General features: G+C 43.2%; 1 protein-coding gene across 3 annotated transcripts in view; it reads right to left on the reverse strand.

Annotated features, from left to right (window-relative positions):
• Positions 1–13,050, reverse strand: part of BICD2 (BICD cargo adaptor 2) — a 98,733-nt gene extending 85,683 nt beyond the window's left edge. For all 3 annotated transcript variants that reach the window (XM_082322247.1, XM_082322246.1, XM_082322245.1), the window contains exon 1: positions 12,579–13,050. In XM_082322247.1, coding sequence (XP_082178373.1) covers positions 12,579–12,818 — 240 coding nt within the window. In that variant the 5' untranslated portion in view covers positions 12,819–13,050. The remainder of the gene's footprint in view (positions 1–12,578) is intronic.
• Positions 13,051–27,409: the final 14,359 nt, after the last annotated feature.

The following is a 27,409-nucleotide window of genomic DNA, read 5'->3' on the forward strand; positions in this document are numbered from 1 at the left end:
AGGAACATAAGACCTAAGACAGGAAGGAGGGCTGGAGTTGGCTGATGTCTGTCAAATCAAGCAACTGCAGTTTCTCCTTGTTCCTGTGGGGAGCTCAGACACTGTCTTAGATTACCCTCAGCCTCACAGATTCCCTTTCAAGTCCATGAAGACTGTGGCTCTTGAGTACACAATACATATAGAGACAGGCACGAGGGCGAGAGAAACAGCATCCTTTGAGAAAAAAACTACAAAAAAAGATTTGTTCTTTTCCATGTATTCCCTTTTATCTTCTGAACACAAAGAAATTTTAAGACCAAACTGAATTACCAAAAGGATGCATATTAAATTAGGAGATTGAATTCTGCAACTGTAATCAGAAGGGATCTGAACAAAAGGGCCAAACCTTCATGCAATGACAAGCATGGTATGACTAGGGAGCCAGAAAATGAGAGAGGCAGCTCTACAACTACCCAACTCACTTTTGGGAAAGATGCCTTCAAAAATTCTTTCGCAGATCCAATGAAACTCTCCAGGAAAGTTTATTTGGAAAGCAGAAATAACACCCTTTTCAAAACTTGGGGGGGGGGGAAGAGAAAGTGAAAGGTATCAGACAAGGCTGCAACATCCTCCACCACCACAGCTCCAGGAAGGATGTTTCTGTTGAGCACAGTGCTTGGGCAGTCATGGGCAATGGTTTGGTAATACTCAGCATAAACAAAGATTTAAAGTTAGAAGCTCAGTCGCTAGCTCCTATCTCATTTTTGCTCTCCTTACCCTTTCCCCCCACTCAACTGGCAGCTGCCAAGATCTACATTAAGAGAATGATTTACACATCCTTTCATTATATATATAAAAAAGTGAATGATCATAAACATCTTTCAAAATACATTCTTAAAAAGAGCAGCAGACTGGAGGCATTTTCTTCTTGTGTTTAGCTATTGTATGCAAAAAAAAAAAAAAGACTTGAGCTTTTTCAGTCTTCTCATAATGCTAGAATTTGCCAGGTGTACATATGTACACACAGAAAGTAAGGAACAAAAATGCAAGTAGCTGCCTCCTGTTGCAAGATATTCAATGCACATCTATGCTTTATTACCTTCCAACGTAATACAGAAATCTACATTGTGTTAGTTGAGTGTCATGGGGAAATTTGTGTTTACAATTAGGTTTGATGTTTCCAAAGAGATTTCTCAATGCAGTTCACCAAGGTCACATTAGATTAGCCACGTCCATCTATTCAGTATTTAATTGCCTGTACTGTAGCAGAAATGTGAGAGAAAGCGCTAATCTCATGGGCTGTATTTAAGGGAATTTTATCAAGAATTGCTTCAGTATATTGAGTTTTACTTGAAAACAGATTTTTGGAATTTCAGGATGTATTTCCTTTCTCAACAAGGGTAACAAGAATTAGAAATTCTAACCCTAAACAGAATTAAAGAAGGAATGAATGTTAACTTAAGATTAAGCTCCAGTAGTAAAGCATAAAATCTAAAATCCCTTTCCTTCAATTTACTTTCTCATAAGTTTAATGAGGAAAGCATCCTTAATAGCCTCATTGACACAGTAAGGAAACTTGTGATGCTGTAAAGTAAGGATGAAAGAGGACAGTTTAAAAACTAAGTTTGCTGTTTCAAAAAGCAAATGAGCTATTCCAGTTCCATGAAGTTTTTGGCCATTTCCAAAAGGAGAGAGTTCAACACCCTTCCACTGGTTTAAGTTTATTTAAAACAGCTGTGCTCACAAAACAACCATTCCCATTTCCTGCCCATAGAACATTCCAAACACATTTAAAACAAAGGAGGGAGAAAAACAAGACAAAAATCTGGTGCTGCAACTGCAGAACAAAACCCAAGTATTTACGAGGGTGTCTCACTGAACTTCCATGCTGCAGCACACCTGCTCTCCCACCAAACACCGAGGCACAGCTCAAAGGAAATGCTAGCAAATAATTTTCCTGTGGTTGGGGAAGAAAGGTCATTGCAGTCCTGGTCATTAGGTTTCAGGGTCTGTCTGCATTTCCATTAAATCTCCCATTTTGTAAGTAATTAGAGCACAACATAGGCTACACTTTTCTGCTGTTTTTAGAAAAGTTGCAACAAAGGCTCTTTGAAAGCACAAGCCTTAACTCACATTAAACTCAAGGCAGCTACAGAGTTAAGGGCATGATTTTGTACATGCATTTGTTTATATTAGGGGCTTAGGAGTACAAACATCTGTAGAAGGTTAGATGCTCAGTTAACACTTCAGACATGCAAATACAAAACAGTCTCACGAGTACCAGAGGTCTTAAATTATTTGGCATTTAAAACTCAACTACTGGAGTCATGTAATTCATCCTCTTTGGGAGAGGAGAATGGGAAAATACAGGGGCAGTTCAGGTACTTTCTAGCCTCTGTGGATGCACGAAAGAAAGAAGTCAACCTAACTCTCAATTCCTCCTTCCTCTATCCTCACTTCAAAATACTGCAGGCATGATTTTTTTTTAAAGGCACAATTCCCGATATCTTGGCATTTAAGACTGGCAACACTGCCAATAAATAGGTAGCATGCAAGCCAAAATTTTGTCTATAAAAAACTGTATTTGAGGCTAGAGGGGCAGCTTTTTCAGATTTGTCTCCCCTGATCTTGGCACATCCCATACGAGCCCAGCACATGGCAGAAAATAGGTCTTAATGTTTTCTTAAGTCCCTCTCACTTCAATTAGTTTTTCTGGCAAGACTGTCATAACTCACCTATGAAACAAAGTCATATTGGACTCGTCTCCAGTCTCACTGAAGTCTCAGAGGATCTCGTCACAACTGAATAATCAGATGTTAGAGGGATCTTACTAATTAGGAAAAGTAAATTACAATTCTGCCCTCATTGGCTCTATGTAACCTTTGCAGTTGACATGAGGGGACAGATAAGTGCCTTCCTGCCCACCTGAAATGGTTTTAATCACAAAAATGCCAGGAGGAAAAGACCATTATATCCTAACACAAGCAGACTGAAAAATTCAGAAATGTTTGCCAAAACCAACAACACAAAAATCAGAGAAGTTTAGATTTAAAGTAAAATTCTTATTAAAGATACACAAGGAAAGAAATTGTGAATCAAGACTAAAAATAAGCCCAGTGTAATACTTGAAATTGCAATCTACTGTAGCTTTCTTCTCCTTCCCATCAGGAAAGAAAGGTTCCACATAAACACACAAGCAATGCCGAATAAACCTGCCATAGTAAGGGGCTTTTCCAACTTAACAAAATGTTCTGGTTTTCATGTACTTGAAGTTAACTCATTTACACTATTTAAATGCATATTTCATGTAACTATACAGTATGCTAAAGATCCCACTTTCACATTAGGCTTACTTGATTTTTACATGACAGGATCTCATTCATCTCAAAAACCAACCAGCCATTCAAATTCAAAAACAACCATCCATATTGTTATGAAAGACCAGAAAGTTGGCTGATAAAAGCTAGAGCAGTTGCATTTATTTGAGATCACAAAGCTTATCATTCCATTATAATTGGGAGAAAAGAAAATCAGGGTATTCTTCTAGAGCACAAGGCCAGGACAAAGCCTTCTTAAGGGTACTAATGCTTCAGAGGGTGCACAAAGGTTTGATATGTTGCTGTATTCAAAATGCAAATTCTTGTTTAAAACCTTCTGCCTGCCACTGCAGCTGTAAGATGTGGGAGAATATCCCAGTACTGCTCAGTGACAGAATGAAAACCATTACCAAATGTGTAAAGTGGACTTACGCAATGAGAAATGTCAGAGATTGAAGCCACAAAAGTTTGAGGGGGAAAAAAAGAACCACATGGAAGAATAGGTATTTGATGAAGGGAAAAATGACACCTCCTGTTATAGGTCAAACCTCACTGTTATTGACATTACAGCTGTTTAATTATGGACATTTATATAAATTTGAAGGGGATGGAAGAAAATTTGAGTTGGAAATTAATAGATCAATCCCTATTCCTCACTTCAAGAGAAATTATTTATGTGAAAAATGATTACCTGATTTTAACAGCTGAGAATATTTGATTTTAACCACTTCCTGGTTAAAAACACTTTATGAAAGCATCACTAAAAGGGAGCCAAGTGAAATTGCTTGCACAGCTGTTGAACACAGTGAACAAAGATGCGAGTCAGACTGGAGCCTTTATTCACATAGATACAAGCCTCAGAAAGCTATTGGATTAAATTGTGCCAGATAAAAGTTTAAATCAGGACCACTGCTGAATTATTTCAGCTAAATCAGAGACCAAAATTTATTTAAGGAAGTATGTTTTGGCAAAATAATCTTTTTTCTTTTGATAGTATGTACCAAAGCTGAGGGCACATGCTACATGAGACTGCGTTTTTCTGCTCATTGCCTCTTGGGGACAGTTGCATTCATCCCACAAAAGCCAATTCCCATCTCAAAGGCCAGAATGCCCCCTCCAAATGACATCAGAGCAAACCACAAAATAATTATATACTGTCTGCTTGAACAGGCATTCTCTCTGTTTCCTTCCTAACATCATGCTGTCACACAGTTTCATTCACAGCTACTGGCAGGGCACCCACTGCCAAGCTCTAGCAAGAGCTAGAGAGCTGGGTTTGACTACAGACGTGTCATGATAATTCAGCCACGCTGGGCGTCACAGCCAAATCTCTCCCTCAAAACACACCACAGTCTTGTGTGCAGGGAGTGCAAGAAAATCCCTTCTACTTTAGAGTCATCAGTTCATGCAACAGAACAAACACGAAACAAACATCATCTGTTGATCATTTGAAAACAAAAAGGATTTTGACCTTGCAAAGAGACTAAAATCATATGTAACAAACTCTCTATGCATAGAAAGCAATGAAACTTGTTTGGTTTTGGCAGGTTAGATGGCAGTTCAAACATCTTTTGAGTTTGCAGCAATACTGAAGAAATAAGCTTTTTCATCTATTAGGTCAATACACTTCTCTGCCTTGGAGCCAGAGCTAAACTACAGGACCAGTTCAGCACAGGTTCTGTTCTAAACTACAGTTCTGTTCAGCACTGACAGACAGCACACGTGGAGAGACTTCCTAACGAATTTACTATAATACTACCTTGTTGCCTACAGCATAGCACTCAGCACCACTCCATAAGCTTACTAAGATCCAGACTGCACATTGGCAGCAATTAAGGGGTTAAAAAAAAAAATAAAAATTAAGGAGACAAAGGACTCCGCATACTGCAGAGGCCTGGCCATACAGCACGAGTGCAGCACACCAGCCATGCAATTTGTTTCAGCAAGAACTCTATAGGTCCTAATATGGCAAGGCCTTCCCTGACCCAACTGCCAGACAAGGCCACAGGACTGCAGAGAAACCATATCCATTCCCACACCATGCTTCAACTATGTCTGGGCCAAACATTCCCAATTAAGCCCATGTCCAGGCACACAGACCCAAGAGTCAAGCAGTTTTCTGTGTAAAAGACCGTCCAGATGCTACGTGGGTCCTTGCTTCCCCAGAGGCCCAGTGGCAAACCCATCTGTTCTATGGGCAAGGCAGACCACAGCTTTTAGCAGACTCTTCAGGTAGGTCCCATGCACCCACTCCAAAGTGACATCTCTCTGCGGGATGAGCCTGACACACGTTGGGATGTGGAGGCAGACTCTGCTGCCTGGTGTGTATTTCAGCCAGAGTAGGGAAAACAGCTGGGGAGAGAGGAGGGGAAGGAAAGTAGGAAGTGGAAAGATGGAAGACAAGAGCTGGAAGAAGGGGAAAATAAGAAAAAAGTGACAGTTCTGCAGCTATTCTCTTCAGCTATTCTCTGAAATGGAGGCTCCTGCATTCATTTGGATGGCAAAGTTTATTTATGTCACTTCCCTCTGCTAAGGTTTTGTGGATCATATTTCAAACCCACATTATATTCCTCTGTTGCTGGGTTACCAGATCTGAACAAACAATTCTCTGCAGTCTGCCAAAAGCAGAGAAAGAAAGCAAATGAATGCCTGGAGGATGCATCACCCTCTGGAAGTCATCTTATGGCCCCAAGCTGCTACAGATTAGTCACAACCTCACATACAGTAGAACGAAAGAGGAAATGGTGAATCTATTAACTCCGGGGCAGTGCACAGACCTGAGAACTGCTATTCCCACCCACTCACCCCCCCTCCTAGGGAAACAAGGCAATTTTCCAAATCATTAGAAGTTTCTTTCAGATTAGAAGAAAAATGGTCCTAAATTCAAAGAGATAAATTAGGTATTAACACCCCTGAAACTAGAAAGTTTGTTCCAGCAGATGTTGAAATGGCAAGCAAGAATTGTGATTTGAAATGAGTGAACTGTGGGTGCCACCGTAGCAGGGCTGCACAAAAACCGCCACGCGACAAATAATCGATGACTCTAGGTTTGAGACTTTTCAGTTTCCAGGCAGGATGTCTGCCATGTCAGGGGCTGCACAAACTTCTGCTTCAGGGATACAGGAACACACTGCTGTCACCTGTGTACCGGTGCCCATCAGAAGCCCTCCAGGTTCACTGAAGTCCTCAGCAATATCGCTTTGAAGAAATCTTCCCCTGCAGTACCTGTGGAGAGAAGCTACCAGCGTGCAGTAGTTGATCCGGTGTTTCTCCTGCCAAGACTGTCTGTCCCCTGCTGCTGACCCCATCACCATGCTCTCTGAACACCCAGGCAGCCCTCCATCCCACACGTAGAGCCTCAGCTCCAAAGTACCCTCATCCGGGACTGAGTGCTGAAGGATGCCAAATGTGAGTCTCTAACAGGAACAGTTTATTTGGGTAAAGGCAAAAAGTGTTGCAAGAGAGACTACATCCCAGGACAGACCCCTGTCATAATGGCCAGCCTGGCAGTAATGCTGTTGCCACTCCAGCACCCCCAAGACTGCTAATTCCCAGCAGTCAGGCAAGAAGGACCCATGCATGCTGTGCAGGCTACACTTTGTGCTGTTCAGGCAGCAGTTTCACCGTCGAGCTCAGCAGCAAGACTAGCTTAAGATGCTCCTCTCATCACCTATTTGCTGCTGCTGTAACATACTCTGTGCAGGTACCGCCTCACCAAACCACATACAGCACACCTGTGACCCAAATCGGGAACTGACCTAATTAAAAAACAAAAAGAAATTTGCTAACAAAAAAACCCAAAAAGAATAAAGAGGAAAATTTGGCTCAGTTCCATGGTGCAGTTCACTGTATCCCCTCCACCAGGATAGCAAACAGCCGGTGCTGCCACACTTCCAGGGGAAAAATATGTAGTAAATGGGACTATTGCTGCAAAACTTTTGTTTCGTGAAACCTTGGGTTTAATCTAATGTAGAAAATTAGAAACAAATTATCTAACACTTGCTGGAGGGTCAGGGACAGCCCTCATTCTGGGCCAAGGCACAGACAGGCATCACAAAACAAAAGTAAAACATCATGTTTCACCAAGACACAGCTCTCAGCTGAGACTACAGCAGCTTAGGGAAGACCACTACTCTGGAAACATGCATTTTTTTTTTAATAATTTAATTCCACCTGAAGGTCCTTACTATTCACCCAAATATTTATAGATGTTCTATTACATATGGTGTGGTGAATTTTATCAGAAAAAGCCCAAGAAGAAAATTCAGCAATTTCACAAGAGAATAACCTGAAATCATCACTTTAAGAATATTATGATTTCTGATTTTTAAGAAAGGCAGTTCAAGCAACACTGGCAAAGAAAATTAAGTTGGCAACATGAAGCCTTACAGGTTACTATTTTTAGTACAGGAGGAAAAACTGGAATGTTTAACTTTTCAGGCTTTATTTTCTCCAAAATAAGGATATGTAAGAAAAGTACCTTTTCCAAAATACAGTTCTGTGATCTATACTGCTGCAGACATCAGATAAAAATTACAGGTGGCTCTATTCTTAATGTAAACCAGCTATGATTTATCAAAATATAAGAAGCTTAGTTTGCACAGGAGTATTTTGCTTACTGCAACCACAGTTTTCTGTCTGATTTTACACTAGAGACAGCAATTCTGTTCTCTTCTTACATTTCAAGTGCGGCAGGTGTTAGAGTCAAAGTACCAATCACCATTAAATCCAAAAGACAGGTTCACAGAAGTATAACTGTTTTCCATTAGCATGTGCAAAACTGGTATCAGTTCTCCAACATCAACTTGTAGTTGTACTTTTCCTATTCTAGATTTACACACGTATAACCAGAATTAAATTTCGCCTAAGCTGGTCTATTTAAAAAACATTTCCTTTATTTTATGCAGTAAACCTTTTGGCTTTAACAGCGCTGGAGGGTCAGAGGTAATCTCAAATGCCATTAAGGTCCTTCCCTTTCAGCAGGAATCAATATTACACCTGAATATTTGTTAGGAGGAGGCTGCAGGGGTGTACCTGAGGCCTTAGAGGTATTATTACTGAACATCATTATTTACCACGATTAAATGGAAAGACCTGGTCAACCCAGCACTGAACTACAAGCACAGAGGATTTAATCCCAGTCTCCCACTGCCTTGTTAGGTGACTTTAGCCCAGCCATTTCTTCCCCTTTTGCCCTTATGTACCTACACACAAAATGAGCACAGCAGTACAGCAGCACATTGGTAAAATTCTTTGAAAGTACATAAATCCAGTGAGGAAAATCACTGCTACTTCAATAACTAGCTTATGTGTCTGTCTATAAGGTATAAAGCACTTATATAAGGTATACAGGAAAGGGAGTGATTTCTCCTTCAGTTTTGAAGGTGCACAGTTAAAACATTAAACCAGTCTGGATGAAGTATCACGTATGCAATTAACTGTTACACATGTAAGTGAATTAAGCAAAGCAAAACTTCCATCAGTGATCACAGATACTGTACGCTCCACCCGAGCAGTACATTCAAATAAACAGCACAAATATTACAGCCTGGGCACATACCACCTCAGTTGCGTAGTACACCCCACTTACGGCTTAATGGGAAATGAAGCAGCTCAAGGTGTTATTTGAATGTTTCTTTCAAAGACAGCTTCCAAGTCTACCCAGGAATCCTCTACAGAGGATTCACATCATGGCATACAGTCAACACACGATCCTTAAAGCAAAAACAGAAACAAGAGCCACTGCCACCCTACAGAGAAATGAAGAATCGTACAGATTATTGCCACTCTTCCTTGTAAGCTTCCCCCCGCCCTTAAAAACGATATACAACCATATACATCACATTAACTGTGATGTACTGACACATGCTTTTAGACTTTAAGGACAGCTACAGTCTACTTGCATACTTTTACATTATTATAGAAATAAATAATTCATAATATAATGCCCATGTTTTCCAAGGGATTTAAACGCAAGGCTACCACCACCAATACAACATAATCACCTATTCAGAACAGAGCTTTGGACAGCAGCCAGTTTCATAACTGAGCTAATAGTAAGTTACAAATCTAACTGACATCTCAAAAGGAACTCAAAAGTACTGCGCAAAGCAGATAACCCCTTTTGCAAGCTAACCTTCCATGCACATTCCCCTACAAATCATCAGGAATGTCAATAACTGAATCCCCAGACAATCACTTTTGTAAGCTGGAGAGCACAAAGAGCTGATCCTACATATCTTCCCTGTATGTACAGAAATCCCGGCTCAGGCAGGTAGGCAGCCCTGTAATTTATACAATTAGCGCCATCGCAGACAAAGGCTCACAGGATGACCTACTAGTTGAACACAGCCTACAGAAACAACTGTTTATTGCTTCAACCCCTAGAGGGGAAAAACAACAATAAAAGTTATATGTATGCAATGTGATGTAGTATTTCACTACAAGAAAGCCAGTATCTTATTTCTCTGAACTAGGGAAAACTGTGTTATTTAACTATAGTGTTTAATAAAAGTTTGAAATCAATTCCCTTTTACAAAAGCAAAGGTGGAGAGACAGTTTGTATTTGTATTTAGTTCTCTCAAATGAAAATGATTGAAGAAATGTGGCACAAATTACCATAAAAGACATGAGATCAAGTTAGCATGCAAGTAGGTAAAAGGACAAACTCAGGGAAGAGTCAACAATTTATCAAGGACCCTGACTAAAAAGTGGTTGGTGTGGAGCCCCAGTGCAAGGTCAGGACAGCTCCCCAGCTTCACCAGGAGGACTTGAATTGCAAATACTGGGTGTATACAGACATCTTTACAAAATGGGGTACAGCTCTGAGAATGCCATCTGCACTTACCAAAAGGATAAACCCGTGGAGGTTAAGGCTATGAAATTCTGCCACAACTGGGGATGGGGGACAGGTAGGAGAACCTGGCCAGAAAGCTAAGGAAGATCTGATGACTGTAGCAGAAAAGCCTGTACTTTCAACAAACTATATTACAAAGTTCTCACGCTCGGAGCCCATCTGCCTACGGTACAAACAGGGCCATGATACAGGGTGCTTCATGACATTAAGCAAATTCAAGTGTATCCAGATCTACAGCACCCAGCAGGACAGGAAACTTTGCTGTGTGCCTGCACAGCACTCAGCATAACATGGCCTTGTGCTATTGAGGTCTCCAGATGTAGCAGAGAAGAACAAAACAAGGTTTACAGAGACTAGAACTGCTGTATTTTAAAAGGCTGCATGAAGTCACAGTTAAGCAAGAGATGGAAAGCACTCCTGTTCTAGTCAGACACGCCACCATCAATCCCCTGCCTTCCCCAAGAACAACCTCAGGTAACCCAACGTAGAGTCCCTTTAGGTTGGAGTGTGGCAAGTCTTACATGCAAGGCTCTTCTTGCATAAACAGCAAAGAAGATAAACTCCTCCTCTGTGAGCATGCTTCATGCATCTGCTAAAGGTTTACAAGATCTAATGCAGACCAGAGTCCTCCACAGCATCACAAGAAAGCTAAGGGAGCAATGTTTTTTTCCCTGTGTAGGCTAACTAGCAGAATCCTCAAGCTGTTCCCAGAATTATTTGCCTCCCAGGTTTTGACTTAATTACAACGGGACATTCACACACAAAGCAAGTCCTTCAGAATGTTAAAAGCAAAAAGGAGTGAATCATTGCTAATCCTCCCATTTTCATTTTTTAAAAAACTCTTTTACAAGTTTCTGAAGTGTTGCAGCCCTAAAAAAATGAAAAGAAGTTGTCTTCAAGCCTTTTCCCATCTGAAAGCAAAAACATGTAATGCCCAAGTGTACACAGCACGGCCCAGTGAATAAAGCGCTACCTGTGACTGAGGCAACCTGGCTTCCATTCCTGGGTCAGGCGCTGGCTTGCTGAATGAGGTTGAGCCAGTCCCTTCACCTCTCGATGCCATGCTTCCCATGCCACCTACCAAATGGGTTTACTGACTTTTCTTTCCCTTTAGCACAACTCTATCGCTCTCACCTTCTTTTCAAGACTGCCTCTACCCCTGACTTTCAGGTAGCATCTCTGCCACTGTATGCTGCTGTGTTCATCTCAAGTGGCTTCAGTTATAGGGGTACATCAGTTCAGCTTGCATATTTAGTTAACAAGTTTATAGCCATGTAATTCAAAGTAATTAACCTCTTTTTCTTATGCTTGTTTATCATCATAAAAGCAGAATAAAGCTTTATTTACAAAACCAAAAGACACACAGGATGCAGGAAGTGAGGGTGTTCACTGGTTCAGCTGAATTTGTACCAGTCCATTTGCAAGTATCTACCTTCTCTTTGAAATAGTGTATTTTGATGTTACTTCAAATCCATTTCCAACTGAATGAGCTAAACCAAAGACCCACTGGATACAATTTGCACTGGTCAAATAAATCCAGTTCAGAATAGATGTGATATAACAAATTCTGAACAAATACATGTTCAGAATAGATGTGATCTGAAGTCTCCATTAAAAAAAGATTTTAAAAAGGCCAACAACAAGGAGCTGCACCAAAACAAAGCTGTGTGAACTAAAGCCCGCTATATTATTTTCGTAGTGGTCCGCATTAAGGAAGTCATTAACGCCAACGCAAGGTTTCTCCCTCCACACAAAAGCTGGCACGTGACAGCCGCCGAAGAGGCATCCCGGCCCCCGTCAGCACCCTGATCCCCAGCCTCTGCCTTGCCGTGCACCGCCTGCCCGGGCCCCTCTCCGAGGAGGAGCGGGGTGAGAGCAGAGAGCAGCCCCGGGCCGGGAGGCAGCGCTGCACGGCTTCACCGGGGCAGCCAAGAGGCTCCTCTCCTTGCTGCAGCCCCGAGGCCGACCTGCTACCAGAGCCTGAGAAAAAATGGGACGGGAAGAGAAGCAAAAGCATTGACCTGCTCCCCTCCCACATCCCCTTGGCAAACGAGAGAATTCAAGGGCAGAAAAGCCTCTTTTTCTTTTTTTTTCCTTTCCTGGTCCGAAAAGTAAAGGCAATCGTCTCCAAGAGCTGTCATTTTGGGGAAGGAAGGGTTTAACCGCACAGCCTGGAGCAAGACTGAGGCCTGGCCGCCCCGCTCCAAATTCTGCGGGACGGGGAGGGGAGGTGAGCCTCCGACCGCCCCACAGCAGCCCCGGGGCCCCTCAGCCCACCGCCCCCAGCCTCCGAAGACGGCACCTCTCCTGCTCCCGCCTTCCCCAAACCGCCTTCGCCCCCCTCACCTACAGCGGCCGGGCTCAGGCCCGGACCGGGCCGCCCTGCAGGGCCGGCACCTGCCGCCGGCCCCCCGCCGCCGCCTCACCTCCTTCAGCTGCTCCATCTCGGTGCGGATGGTCTCGTACTCCAACTCCAGCTCCTCGTACTGCTGCTTCAGCTGCTGCTTCTCCTCCAGCACGGCCAGCCCGTACTCCGCCGCCTGGATCTTCTCCCGGGTGGTCTCGCCCAGCTCCTGGAAGAGCCGCTTGATCTCGCTCCGCAGCCACTCGGGCTCCGACTCCATCACCAGCCTGGCGTACTCCTCCTCCTCCATGGCCAGCGACATGTCGGCGGCGGGGGCGGCCGCCGGCTCCCAGCCGGCGAGGAAGGCAATCGAAAGGGCGAACGCGCAGCCCGTCTGCTGCTCCTAACAGCGCCGCGGCCCACGGGCGGCCATGGCAGAGCCCGCTCGGGCTGCCATCAACGGGCGAGGCGCCCGCTGCGCTGCGCCGCGGATCCCCGAGCGCCGCGCCGCCGCTGCGAAAGTCGCCCCGAGCGCCGACGGCAGTGAAATCATTCAAAAGGAACGGCCGGCCCGGCGCCCCGCGGCACGCTGGGGCTGGTAGTCCGCGCCGACGGCCTCCCCGCCGGGCGCGCAGCCCGACGGACTACAATTCCCAGTATGCACCACGAGGGGCGGTGGCGGCGGCGGCGGCGAGGGAGGAGAGCGGCCCCTGTCGGGCGGCGGCGGCGCGAACCCCTCAGTTGGGAAAAGCTGAGTATGATCTTCAACAGCCGGATCCGCCAGCCGCGGCACCAAAAATTAACCCTAATGCAGCCCAAGCGAGAGTGCAGCAGAAAACGCACCACCACGCACACACCCCCGGCGGCTGGCTCCTTGCTAACGAGTACTTCCAGGACGGTTGGAAGTCAGGAGGCGTCGGAAGCAGTTGGATATAAAAAGGTGAGTATGGACAAAATCACGGATATGGTTGGATGGTTCCCATTTGCCAGAATGTATTGTAGGCCACAGCAGAATGGAAAGAGCAAAAGGTTAATGTGAGAAGTGCTGGTGTCAGCCCCCAAGTCCGCACACAAGAGCTACCGGGATCTCATTTGTTCCCAGTGTTTCACATCTCCAGTGCAGTTCCTGCTTCAAGTAGTTCTCCATCCACTGACAGGGAACAAAAACCGTGTTCCCTAGCGTCATCCTGAGGTTAAGCTCATCCACGGGACAAGACGCTCACGTACCACCGGACTGCCTGATAGAAGGAGGGAAATGTCACAGCAAGTTCAACTGGCATAAATAGTTGTCAGACAGTAATACTTGGGCAACTTTACCATGCTGCTTGCCAATCTGGTAGGAAAATGTGATCAGCTGTTGCTACAGGTTACACCATTGGGCAAGTATGGTGGCAAAGGCATGGAAATTGGGATACTCATTTCTCCACCACGGGTAGAATTAATTTCTAAAACATAATGAAGGCTGAACAGAGCCAAATGCCTCTCTTAGTTGGACCATTGTAATTCCTATGCAGCTCCATAGAGGCAACATGAACGTGCCCCTGCTTTATAGCCTGGTGGGGGAGATGACTGCTTCACCCCGCCATCAGCAGGAGAGCTCACCTGGCTCGTCTGCTCCTTCACCCTCCTTGAGTGCAGCAAATGCAGCTCAGACTTTCTTCCAGCATCAAAAATAACTGGTAATGAACTGGTAAGCAAATGCAAACATAATAAAAACAATTACGTGTTTGAGCACTCCACAAGGTCTAGAACATAAAGCAATGTATTTGCTCGCAGCTGCAGGGTTTTTTCAAGCTACTTTCAACTTCTGCATGTGTTCATCACGCTCTGTCCTGGTACATATAAACCCTTATCCCTTTAATAAACTGTATAATGGCTGAATACTGCCTCTTATTCAGAAACTGCCTCAGCCAATTTTTCTTCAGGGCCCTTACACTGCCTGGAGTTCCCTGTGCCTCATGTGCAGGGATGTATTTGTCTTGTGAACACCAATGTGACACTCAAGTCACCCAGATCTAAGAAGCAGCGAGTCAATGTCCTCAGCCTACAGTGTATATGTGAAATTCCTTTAGCTTTTTATTTTCAGAATTCCTCAAGGGAGTTTTTTTGTTAATAGCAAATAAATATCTGGCTGGCCTAAGCCAGAAAATACTCACATACCTGCTCTGTAGTCAATATGTCAGCATCGGTACGGTGTCAGATTTTTATGTTCCTCTGAATTCGTACCAGTCCATTTACAAGTATCTACTTTCTCTTTGAAACAGCATATTTTAAGCTCACTTAAAATCCACATCTATTACTTTTAGGCACTACCTGGGGCTGCCTGTGATCTTACATCATTTTCAACTGGTGCAAAACACACCGTTGACCTCAGTAGATTTGGACCATACGGCTGCAGAACTGTAAAAGCTCCAGGCAACCCCATTTCATGTGGAACTGTTGAAGTATGCTTCTCCCCCATTACCTCCTAAGAGAACTGGTAGGCTGGCAGCAACTAAGGACACAGAAGAGCATCTCTGCTCCACACTGGCCCAGACATGGACTGATGGAGAAGAGGGATGGCTGGCGGGCGCAACTGCCGTGTCGGCTTTACCCTCTTGTTTCTAACTTCTACCTGAAACCTGAGACCAGCTGTTTTTTTTTCCAAGGAATGTGCTGTGTTGGCAAATTCTAGTATTACACCCCAAAGGGATTCATTAAAATCCAGGTAGTTACTTAATCACAAATTGTGCAGATTTGGATCTGGATACTGAGAGGTGCCTCTGACAGGTGTTCTCAGTGGGAGAAAGTGCATCTGATGAAAAGCAGAGTAGAGAGACAGGCGGAGTGTCACTGAGGGTCACTTAAAGTCAGTAATATTTCCTGAGTTACTTTTAATCCCTCAACTCAGGTGTCCATGGGAGTTAAAGTGCTGTAGCCAACATGCTAGGAAGGCGGAAATATATATCATAAATGAGGTGTAAATTAACAAAATCCTCTTCTTCCAACTCAGACCATACTACAACTCTGTGGTGGGAATCTTGTGCCAGCTCAGAATACCTTGAAGCCCACCAGGGGGGTAAGTGATGCAGAGGCAGCCCCGGGCCTGGCAGGGGACCTTTGCTGGACCTAACCCCCTAAATTCCTGCCCCAGGCACGCTCAGCTGGGGTGGCAGAGCCATCTCCTGCTCCTGGTCTGCTTAAGCTCTGTTGGTCTTCAAAACAGTGCCTCCCCCATGGATTTATCGAGAAATGCCCACATTAAAATGGCAGTAGCTGCTGAAATTAATGTGAAAACAAAAGTTTAATCCTATTTTCATAAACCTGAATTCTCATGTAAAGGCATCTTCACTCCTGCACTGGATATATGCTGCTGTACCACCACAACCATCTCTGTGTGACCTAGAACATTTTTAAGGAGTCTAAACAGCCTGATTCTTTTTTAAACCCAAGTGAGGAAAATAAAAACATTGTCTCTCAGATTCTTCTCCATGCTATGTTTTTAAGTATCAGGATTTCTTCTCAAATCTGTTGCCTTTTATGTTTTTCTTTCGTCTTCCCCTGCTAGGTAGCATTGCTAATCCCACCCATTCACAACTGATTCATCAATAAGATATTTTTAATAATAAATACCGGCTTGTTTTCTTTCACCGCATACTTTCTGAGCCGTCATTGTGCTCAGGTTTTTCTCTGCAACTTTGGACTTGAACAAATTAGCTACTCTTCAGTGGTCCTCCCTTTCCAAAAATGAAATCTGCACATAATGACTTGCTCTCAGGACACAGAGCTTCAGTTCATATCCTGAATACTGCTGGGCTTACAAGTGAATTGTGAGACCTGACCAGTTTTGGGGATTAATAGAGATGAGCTGATCAACTCGTCATAGTGCAAGTGACTTCATTGGGTAATTATTTGTTTTCTAGGTCATTTTTAAAACAAAGATCTGTTGCTAGGTGTCACACTTTGGTATTTTGCCTATTAAAGGCAAATATCCAGCAGCAATTATAAATATCACAATAGCTATTTCAAAAATTTCTGCACAGTTTTAGAAAACTGGAGTGGCCTGTCAAAGCTAAGGTTCCCATCATCGTTCAAGGAATGATGCAGCATAATAAAAGCTTGTAATGAGTGCATGAGCGCAGCTTGGCTCATGCCCATCGCCTCCTCCTGGGCACAGCCAGAGGCCACTGCCCGTTTTGGGCACAGTTCACTGTCCCCAAACTCCATTAATGAAAGGCTTAGCTGTTACCCCACTGATTCAAGGTGTCACGGCCAAGTCCGTTTACAGTGCTATAAGCCTTACACAACAGGTGGAGAAGGCAGACTGTTGGTCTTTTTTTCCTGCAGAGAAAGCTAACCATTGAGCACAAGGTGGTAGAATCACACAGGAACCATATTGAATACTAAAATAAAGTTGGATAGTGTTTCTTCTTGTGGGAGTTAACCCACAGAAAATTTTTTCCCCAGTGGAAAAATCACAGCAAAGGCAAAGCCTTGCAATGCTAATTTTATTTAACCTGAGTCCAAACCCCTAAGCACGTAGGCACTCTAATCCAACACTGCAAAATGTTCAGGTATCTGCAGGCACGATCAGCTTTGAACAAGCTGAATTTTCTGATAGTCCCTGCTGAAGGAAAGCCAACCTAACCTGTGCCTAAAATTGGGATGACTGCAGACATGAGAATCCTTAAAAATGGCTTTCTCTTTATATCTCACTTTGGATTAATTCAAGTGTACCAAAATAAGGTGGTACAGCCCATCATTGTTTCATTCTACTTTTATCCACCTCATTTGTGTACAGCTCAGCTATAGCAAACATTAGAACAAAAGATCTTTAAACTGGCCCTGAAAGAGCTGTAAGAAACCCTGACAAGCAGTCCCCCATTCCTTCTCTTGTTTTCTATTTAAGAAAAAAAAAAATACTTTATGGGTAAGAACACTTTGGGACTGGCTACATGTTTGGGTAAGGTATGGTAATGACTGTTCTTAAACAAAACATGCTTCAAAATAAGAACCTGAAAGGCTCAGGTGGCTTGAAAATATTTATTTTCAAGAGTTTGGTGAGTTCCTGGCAGAAAGCTGCTGGAGATAGATAACATCTACATGCAAGAAATAAGCAGAGGAATTAAGATATGTTTGTCACGAAACCAGATTCTTAAGATGTCTAAGCATCCGGAGAAAGAAGCGAACTTAACTTTGGACATTTGATGGAATGCCTGGGCTGGATTTGGGAGCGTACAACAACGGCGGGGATTGCTGACCTGAGCAGTTGGATATCCAGCCTGACAAGCGCTTGGCCCACTGCCAGGAGCTGCGGAAGGAGGAATGGCTGGAGGGTCCAAATAACTGGCATGTCTGGCACACCATCTGCTAGGCGTAGCAGGGAGCAGATGCTCAGGATACTTCCTTACTCTGCCAGGAGAGAACAAGCCAGAGAGGAAGGGAGAATTCCGCCCCGCCCCCCCCCGCCCCATCTCCTTGTTTTCTCCTCCTCCCCCTTGCACTGCAAGCCTGGCACCTCCCTCAGAGCCACCTACAGCTTCTCTAGACCATGCTGTGCCCTCTTGCTTTTCAGCACTTTTCTTCCTTGGTCTCATTCACCTGAAGAAGTTTCTCCTGTGAGTCTGCAGAAGGGGCCAGGTCATCCCAAGTGGCTGACCTCTTCTCAGCTGAACTGCAGTAAAGGACCATGTTCATCCTTATGCTGCTGAAAATGTTCCCTTTTAAATCATCTTTGCAAATCTGATTGACAAGCACTAAATGAGCTGCCATTACTCACTCTCTTTTGATGTGGTAAACACACCCTTATTTGGATTTAAACCAAGCCTGTTTCATTTTAGAGAAATCATTTAGGCGCATGTTTAAACTGAAGCAAAACAAGAGCCTGCACAGTGGGGTGTACCAGTATAACCAAGCAGACCATTGCAATCCTATTTCTCTCTCTTTCCTTTTTTTTTTTTTTCCCCATCTTCATTTTCCTGTTAACTCAAAAGGGCCCCAGGTGCCAAAGGTCACCTACCAGGGAGTAATATAGTTATGCAGACACACAGAAATGCAGTACATACTTTGGCAGGTACAGGTTTTGCTTTTCTCAGTACAAGTAAGAAATATTTCTACTTATTTCCACCAGTGTGAGAAAAGAAGTTTGTATATTTTCCCTCTTCTCATAAGCTCTGAAGTGAGACAGGCGTAGCCGGAGTGTGCTTTTAGCTGCACTGTTACATGCAGCAGGAATTTCACTGAAGTCAGTTGAATTACTCCAAATTGATGTGACATGGGTAAAATCAGTGGGTCAGAGTCTTGGCGCCAGAGAGGATGCTCTTATAACACCAATGGGACACAGCAGCTTTGGTGCCTTTGAAAAGTGTCTCTGCAACCTCCTGCAATGTGCCAGAGTGTCCCAGGATGCTGCTGGCATCTCCCCCTCCATCATTTTTGCTGAAGAGCTAATCTGGGAGAAACAGTGAGGCAGCACTTCTGCAGTCGGGTGATTTCCTCATTGCTGGAACATCTTGGCAATGCCAGTTTTCCTAATATAAAGCAAGCCTCTGGGAAGTGCATCAGATCTGCTTTCGATTCAAGACAAGGCTCATGTAAAAGTCACTTTCAAAAGTTTCTCTCTGCTTCCAAGCAAGCACAAGTCTGTGGCACCTCACTGTCTGGGCCAGAATTTATCTGTTTTGAATGACTTAATGTGGCTCAATAGATGACACATAAATTTACGATAGAGCATTTTCCCCACATCAGGGAAGCCAAACTGTAAATTACATCTCTTGCTGATGCATTCACATGCCATTGCGCTGCTAAGTAGCCCAACAAGGTGAGAAATGGGCTACTCATTTTACCCTGTTCTAAACATAGTATTCCTCAGTGCCAATTTTTTAGATTAGATTAAGGAAAAACTTAACACCGCCCCTCCCCAACCTAACTGTGGCATTAATATCATTAATTTAAAAGCTAATCAACTAAATAATTCACAGTAGGTCTGAGCTCACTGTTGTTTTCCTCTGTTATATAAATATAAGGGCCCTCAACGGCAAGAGCATCAGGTTTAAATAAAGAAAAATCAGAAGGCTGGTGAAGCTGCGTAGGCTGGTAGCAAAGCAAAGCTACTGTATTTTGGAAAGAGGTAGAAGCACACAGATAGGTCACAGCATGCAGGGACAAAGCTGCCAGCCAGCCAGCTCACTGATAGCGGTATTGTAAAGGAAACTGGGTGTGATCCAGAGCCCAGCTGAATTAGTCTGTGCATTTAGTGCTGAATTAATGAGTTATGGAATGGAAAGGTATTGGTTTTTGCAGAATGTTATTTCCACTTACGCATTTTGAGAATTCACAGATTCCACTGACATCTGCTATAATTCCTGTATTAATTGCTAATAACTTGAATTCCTATTAAATTCCTATTATTCCTAATTAAAATGTTTTATGAAGGCAAAATGTATCATTGTGGTCAAAGCTGGTAACTGAGGCAGGGCTCAGATTTAGCACTTGGAAATATTACTGTGTGGATATAAGATTGTAATAGTCCGTTCCTATTTCATACACCTGGCTGGAAATAGACTTATACCTTAGTCTTTGTCCTTTGATGTCTGTCCTTCTACTCTGGCCTTCAGATAATGCTGCCTTTTGAGAACTGATTAAAAACACCTGTCAGCAAAAAAACCAACCCAACCAAAACTCAAAATCCAAAAGAAGGCAACCCCAGGTGACTAAAAAAAACATCAGATGTTTTTTAGGGATAACTCTAATGTGTTTTCAGGGATAACTTTAATGTGTTTATATGGGCAGTGTTTTCACTGGATGTTATAAAATCCACAATTAAAATATAATAAAATGCCTCACTGCTCAGTTCAGAGCCCCCACGGGAGGGTTCAGGAAAACAAGGAAACAGAGCACCAAGTTAATTGCACCTTGTTAAATATAACGGTTTAAACGAGGAGACCTTAATGGGGCACTTTCTGTAGCTACTGCAGTTTTATATGTCTGAATTATTTTCCAAAGCAGCTTTTGTGTATCTGCAAAGCAGATGCAGGGGTGTATTGGTGCAGGGTGTACGCTCACAGGCTGTGTAGCAGGCATCTATTCACACTAGTTATAGACAAATACAGCTGTACTGTCTTCACTGGAGATACTACTGGTGCACAGCAAGAGTCGGGTCCCTTCTACAGAGAGACTTGCTTAAAAAGCAAGAATGAGACTACATTTACACTGATAAAAAAACAGAGGTGCAGTACTTCACAAGCACATGCTTGTACCCAGCAGTCAAAATCTTTGCTGCTATAAACATAATTAATTCCATGGAAAGATAAAAGCAGACATGCCACAGCTTTTCCTAAGCAATGTCTGTGGGACTAGATGCCTCCATACACAATGTCAGCCCACCAGACTGGCCACTAGGACCATTCAAGGGAAGAGGAACACTTTTTCTTACCACATGCCCCATTTCTTTTGGTAGCTGACTAGGGCTCCCCATATGATGGTGGGCCATCAATAACACATAAAAAAACTGTTGGAAAAAACATGAACAAAAATAGAATTAGACTTTTGCTTTCTTCTTCTGTCAGGAAAGACTATAGGCTGGCCAAAGCATAAGCTACATCTTTCGTCACCATATCTGGAGGAAGACTTGTAGTTGGAGGGGAAGAGCTGGAAGCTAGAGATAGCCTGTTGTGAAACCACATCCAAAGAACCGCAACCCTCTATCACCCTGTCATGAAGAAATTCACATTATTATACAGGTAACATCATTCAACATGTACAAATAAAAGGAATGTTAACGGTCCTATTCTTGACTGGAATACCTGCAATTCTTATAGGCGGTAATGAATGCAAATTATATGGTAATTACAGCCCACCATTACAATGAGAAGGTCCACTGTCTAAGTGCTACCATAAATGAAAACCCACGTCGCATACGATGCCAAGAATGTAACCAGCATTCTCCTGTTTCCATCTAAGCATACCTTCCACACAGATATCCCATATATATCCCAGATCTGTCACACTTAAAAAAGATGCTCCACATATTTGTCACTTCACTAAAACTAGCTGTATTTTTTATGTCATTTTTTACGTCATTTATGTCATTACATACTATTAGTTTTTAAGAGTACAACATTTACCAGTATTTCACTCATATGTTTTGCTCTTGCAACCTCTGTTTCTTTCCCATCTTCCCAAGCTCTTCTTGCTTCCTGTTTTCCCCTGCTCAGCTCAGCGCAAGGGACCAGGTTTTTGTCACCTGGAAAGCTCCTCTTTGTCCCAAACATGCATGGTCCCTGGCACAGTGCAGTGCCACTCACAACATTTCTAAATCCATCAGCCTCATCTTTACCTGTTAGCACTGAATATTAAACTCCCACTGCTGTAGACCTTTGCAGATGGGCAAGTAATGTCACATTGCTTCCTGAAGACATTCTTATGGAGAGAAGAGTAAACCAAATGTTTTATTTGGCCAGCTGGTTATGTAATGCTATGTAACACTTTAAAATGGCAACTTATTCTAAGTATAGAATCACAGAATCATTTAGGTTGGAAAAGACCGTTAAGATCATCGAGTCCAACCATAAACCTAACACTGACAAGTCCACCACTAAACCATGTCCCTAAGTGCCATGTCTACATGTCTTTTAAATACGTCCAGGGATGGGGACTCAACCACTTCCCTGGGCAGCCTGTTCCAGTGCTTGACAGTATAATTCAGTGCAAAGAAATAAACATTAAGAAAAATTAAATAAAACAACTGGAATAATCAAGTTGGGCTTTGAACATGTATTTAGGAATAAGGAGATGTCAGAAATTAGGCTCAAGCTAGGACCAAAGAAAGCAGAGTTTTGACCAGAAGTAGCTGTCTCAAACTGCAATGCTGATGAGGCAAACCACAGGCCAATTTCTGCAAACCGTTCTGTATTTTAATAACTTCAAAGATCTTATTGACATGAGTAAAATTCCTTACTTAAGTGTCTGCATGATCATGTCTCCCAGTTTAACCAGATAAGAGCATATTAACTTGACATATGTCATGGCATTTAACTTAAAACTAAACCAGCCTAAAGGAAATTGTGTTACTCAGTGTACCTTCTTTTATTACGTCGCACACCCAAATAAAATGTCACTGCAGGACTGACTTTTTGCTGTTTGGACGCTAACTCTTGTGGTCTTTACAGCATGTCCTCTACATTCTGTTTTCATATAAGAAAGATACCTATATAGGGAAGGGGTTGTTCTTCTCTAAGAGCATGAAAGAGTCCCTCTTACTATATAGGAAATTTGTTTTTGAGAGTGGCAGGTAAGTACATTTTGTCTTTTGTGGAAAAGGCGAGTCAGACCCATGAAATACAAACTGCAGGTAAAAAAGCCCTGAAAGGAACTGATCTGCTGAAAGGTATGCTTTGCATTTGTGTGACAGTCTTCAGATAAGGTTTATGAAACTACATAATGATTATTTGAATGTTTCATATAGATAACTACTATTTATATGGCTCGATATCTATATGGATAGCCATGTAGCAACTATGAAGTATAACACCTTTCACATGGAAGTCTATATTCATTTCTGGGAATGACTCTGGATTCTGGGTGCTTTGTGTTTTGAATTTCCATTCCAGCTCTGCATGTTCAGTAGTGCTAAAGCCAGTGGGAGCTGCAGATATACAGTAAGTCCAGCAAACGCAGGGCCATGCACCCATAAGCCAGGTACAGAGAACACGCTTTGAAACTGCTTTTTGGCAGATAGTCACAATGCATTCAACTAGGAGGAGGTCCAAGAAAATCACCATTTCCTATTCTAATCTCTAGAATACTCTTCTCAGCAATAAATGTATTATAAAAAAAAAAAAGCGTGACTTCTTTCAGGGACAGGACTAAAATTTAATTTCATTGAACCCTTGAAACAATATATCTCCCATCCTCTCTAGTAGTTGGATGACTGTCTGCTTTCTGGAGAAGGAAAAATACCTCCTTTCCCTTCTCTACAGCACAACACATTCCCCACACAAAAAGATTTTTTACATAACACATTTTTGGTCTGGTGTAAACAGTCAAGCAGTAACTCAAGGTGGTGCTCACCAACAATTCACCCACTTGGGCACTGCAGCCCAGTTATCTGAGGGGAAATCTAGCCAAAGGCAAGACCCTGCTGTTATTTGTATTGGGTGACCCAGGCACCCCTGGAGCCTGTACAGTAAGAGAGAAAGATTTCAAAAGTAGATGAAGAAATGGGATCTTGTGGAGTACCTTTGAAAATCTCTCCCCAAAGGCATAACTCAAAAAGCCATTAATGGGGTAGAGAGCTTTCATTATTCAAAGCATGTTTATTGCATCACTTTCCCCTGAGGAAAATAGCACCCGGCTGTGAAATGGAAGGCAGTTAATGGATTGCAGCAGCAGAAACAGGAACTAAATATATTTTCTTCTCTTCTACAAATACAAAATAAAGAAGAAAGGGACCAGCACAGGCACTACCCATGGAGGCTAACCGCTGCTCCAATTCCCCAGATACCACATCAGTTTTACACCTTCTCACAGAGCTTTGCATGTAACCAGTGCAGATGCTCTGCCCTGGGAGAAGGATTATTCCTTCCTGGGTAACATTGGCTGAAAGACTCACACCAAACGGCTGTGCACAAAGGTTTCTGAACAGGCTAGAGGAGACTTACTGATCTGGGGATAGAGGACTTTGACAGACAGAGGGTCTCTGGGGCGCAGGCTGCCCCTCTAGCCTCTCCTGTGGGCACAAGACCTGTGCCCAGCCCTGGGTCACGGAAGGGCAGGGTTGGAAGGATGCACCTGGGAGAACACAGTCCAACATCGCACTGGAAGATCAGGTCTCCCATGGCTTAGTTCAGCTATTCCCAGCCTCTCTGTGTAACATTTCCCACTTTACTGCTTCCCCCCTGTTTAGGCAGAATTGCTAGCATGCAATGGCCTCTCTACCAATTGCCTAACTCTGATTACAGATTATCTACATCCCTGTCAAAGGCACTCTCAGGCAGCACATTTCATTTCTTCAACTTGCACTGTGTAGAAACCTGCTGCCCCACCACCCCAAACTGGCCCCTAAGATAAGCAAATCTGCCCCCGTGCACAACAGCTGAGCTCTGGCCATTAGCAAAGAGGGATGCCAGGCTGGAGGCTCACAACTGACCTTGCATCAACAGCTCTTGCCAGCCAGCTCTACTGCCTGTTGGCCTAACAGGAAAGAGCAAACAGAGGAAAGGGAGCATTATCCTGAGCCTGGCACATATAATTTCTATATATTGTTCTCCACAGCTTCTTTCCAACAGAATAAAGCCAGGATATCCCCTAACTGAATTACTCACACAGCTGTGGCTGTTATCCTGATGCTGCAGCACAAGCAAACAGGAAGGAAATTCCAAAGTGGCAGTGTAGGAAGGAGTAAGGAGAATGGATTCCCCACTCAAGTCTTGGAAGGTGAGGCAAAGCCAGGAGGCTTCCTACTTTTAGAAGACTCATATGTATTTTTAACAAGCTAGCATATACAGGAACTGTAATTAGGTGTCTTGAGTTCTTCTGCTGATTTAGAAGATACTGACCAGAAGGTTGCAATTTGCATAGAGATGCTTGCATTTATTCCCTTTAGAAAAGAGCTGAGATTGAATCATGAACATCTTCAGCCTGGGAACCAATGTCACTCTAAAAGAAATACCGAAGGATGAGGTAGAAGGAGACAAATTGATTGAAAAAATATAAACCCCATGGCTTTTATATGCAGGTTAGAATAAAAGATAAAAATGGGAATGTAAGCTGTATTTATTACATGGTCCAAACACTTACATGTGCCAAAATTCTCCACACAAATAAAACATTTGTGGGGTAAAATGAAGAGTCTGTTTGGTTTTACTATTTCTGTAAACAAGCAAATACCTTGTCAACTCCAAGCTCCCTTGAGTATATGTGCTGGCTATAGACAGCTATGTCTGCACATCACTGTTACAGATTTTTCTGTGCTAGTGATGCAGCTTGGATGGAACTGAAACTTCTACATATCCCCAAATACTGACAAAATAAACAGCAAAAGAAAGGGATGATTTTCCCCAGCTTTTCCACCTAGTTCTGCAGCAGGCTCTGGTTACAGTGTAATTACAGCATAATGTAAATCTTCCTGATGAGAACTGAGGTGAGAGTGAGAACTAAGAAAGTCAATTAGAAAGCTGAGATTTGTGAGGTACCCTTGGAGACATCTCAATGAGACTTTATACCATGGCCTCCTCATTCCCCTACTTCAAGAGTCTGTACTCTACTAAACTATTTACAGTCTACATAAACTAAGAATGAGTGGAACCAGAGTGTTTTGAGAAACAGATGCTGAGGTTGACCTTTCCTCCTTCTCCACTCCTGGCAGATAGATGATGTTTCCAGTAAGACTGATCCTGTGCATCTATACTTGAGGGACTGAATTTCTTTTCTATTCAGTTTTTTTTTTCTGCCATTCACTCATGCTGCTTGCCTGTCCAGTAAACCTTTAAAAGGCCCAACGTCACCTCTAGATTAAACACTTGCAGCTGACCACAACCTCCTTTACTAGAACTTTGTCATCAAAGCCCTTAGTTCAACTCCTGCCATAATTCTTTCTCCTGCATGGTTACATTCCTCATATTCCCACTTCAAACACTTCACTGCATGACCCCTGCTTTGTTACCATACCTAGGCTATACAAATATCTCAGGGCATGCTTATTCTTTGCAGGTTTTCTGTCTCCCTGTCACTGGATCAGCAGGAGTGGCTGGGCAAGCAGGGCTCACCTGCCCTGGCTTGCTTTCCTGAAGGATCACCGCAGCTGCGCAGCACCGTGAGATTTTGAAATACATCCTCAGCACTTTGCTTGGGCAGCACAGGGGGAATTGCTGCCTTGTGCTATATGCAGTCAGACCTTTCGGACTTCTGCATGTGGACAAAGTCATGTTTTCAAAGCTTCTGCACTCCTGGGAGCTGGATTGTCTGTCCATGTCACATGGCAGCCATTTCCCATTCCGCTCTCTGTCCCCTCTTTTCATTATGCTGATGTTACAGAAGGAAAAAAGAGAAAAAAGAGAGAGAAGACAACAATTTTTGTGCAAATTGGGTGGCCCAAGAATTTGGGCAGTAATTAGGAAATCTACAAAATGCAGCAGCTGGTGGTGGGTTCTGCATATTGCCTTTCGTAACTGCGTACCTTGCACATGCTCCTAAAACTCTTTTGCTGTTGTTAACATTCTTGTTGCCAGTGCCAGAGCTTCTTTGTTTCACTGTTATTCCAGCTAAACCCCACTCATCCACTATCTTGTATTTGTTATGATATCTGTTTGGAGAGAACGTGTAGAGCAACAGTAGTTCCTGTCTCCCTCAGACCAGCGAGCCCCAGCTGCCAGGACAGGTCTCCCTGAAGATGCCAGGTAATCCAAAGTACTGGAAGGGGGAAAAGCAAACATCAGAGAGGACAAACCCTGGTGTTGCATGCTCAGAGAAGGAAGCTGCAGCTGCCTGGGAAGACCTGTCATCACAGAGGGAATGCAGGTGAAAAGATGGGGCTCAGCAGAGCAGCATGAAAGTGGGAGGACCTGACCAGTGAGCAACAGCTGTGTTGGAACAGAGATGCCTCCACACCCTACTTTGTTGAAAGCCAGTAGGTCTTGCATCACTATAAATGGGTTTAATCATATGTTCAAGTGCCAAATGATTCCCCCACCTATTTAGTTATTAAAAAAAAAAAAAGTTACAGTTTTAGCAGTTTAAAAGTACAGTTTTAGCAGCACATGGTGTTCTGTAGTAAAGTATCTGATGCGGCAGCTTGCCACAAACAGATATTTTTTCTTTTTTTCTAGAATAAAGACAACATAAGATTATAATGGATTTATCCAGGTTTTGGACAAAAATAAGCTTTATTTGAGACTGATTTTGTAAAAGCAAAAATGTCATATAGTAATTCTTCCC

This window comes from Platalea leucorodia, assembly GCF_965183815.1.
Source record: "Platalea leucorodia genome assembly, chromosome: 9".
NCBI classification, from domain to species: Eukaryota; Metazoa; Chordata; class Aves; order Pelecaniformes; family Threskiornithidae; genus Platalea; species Platalea leucorodia.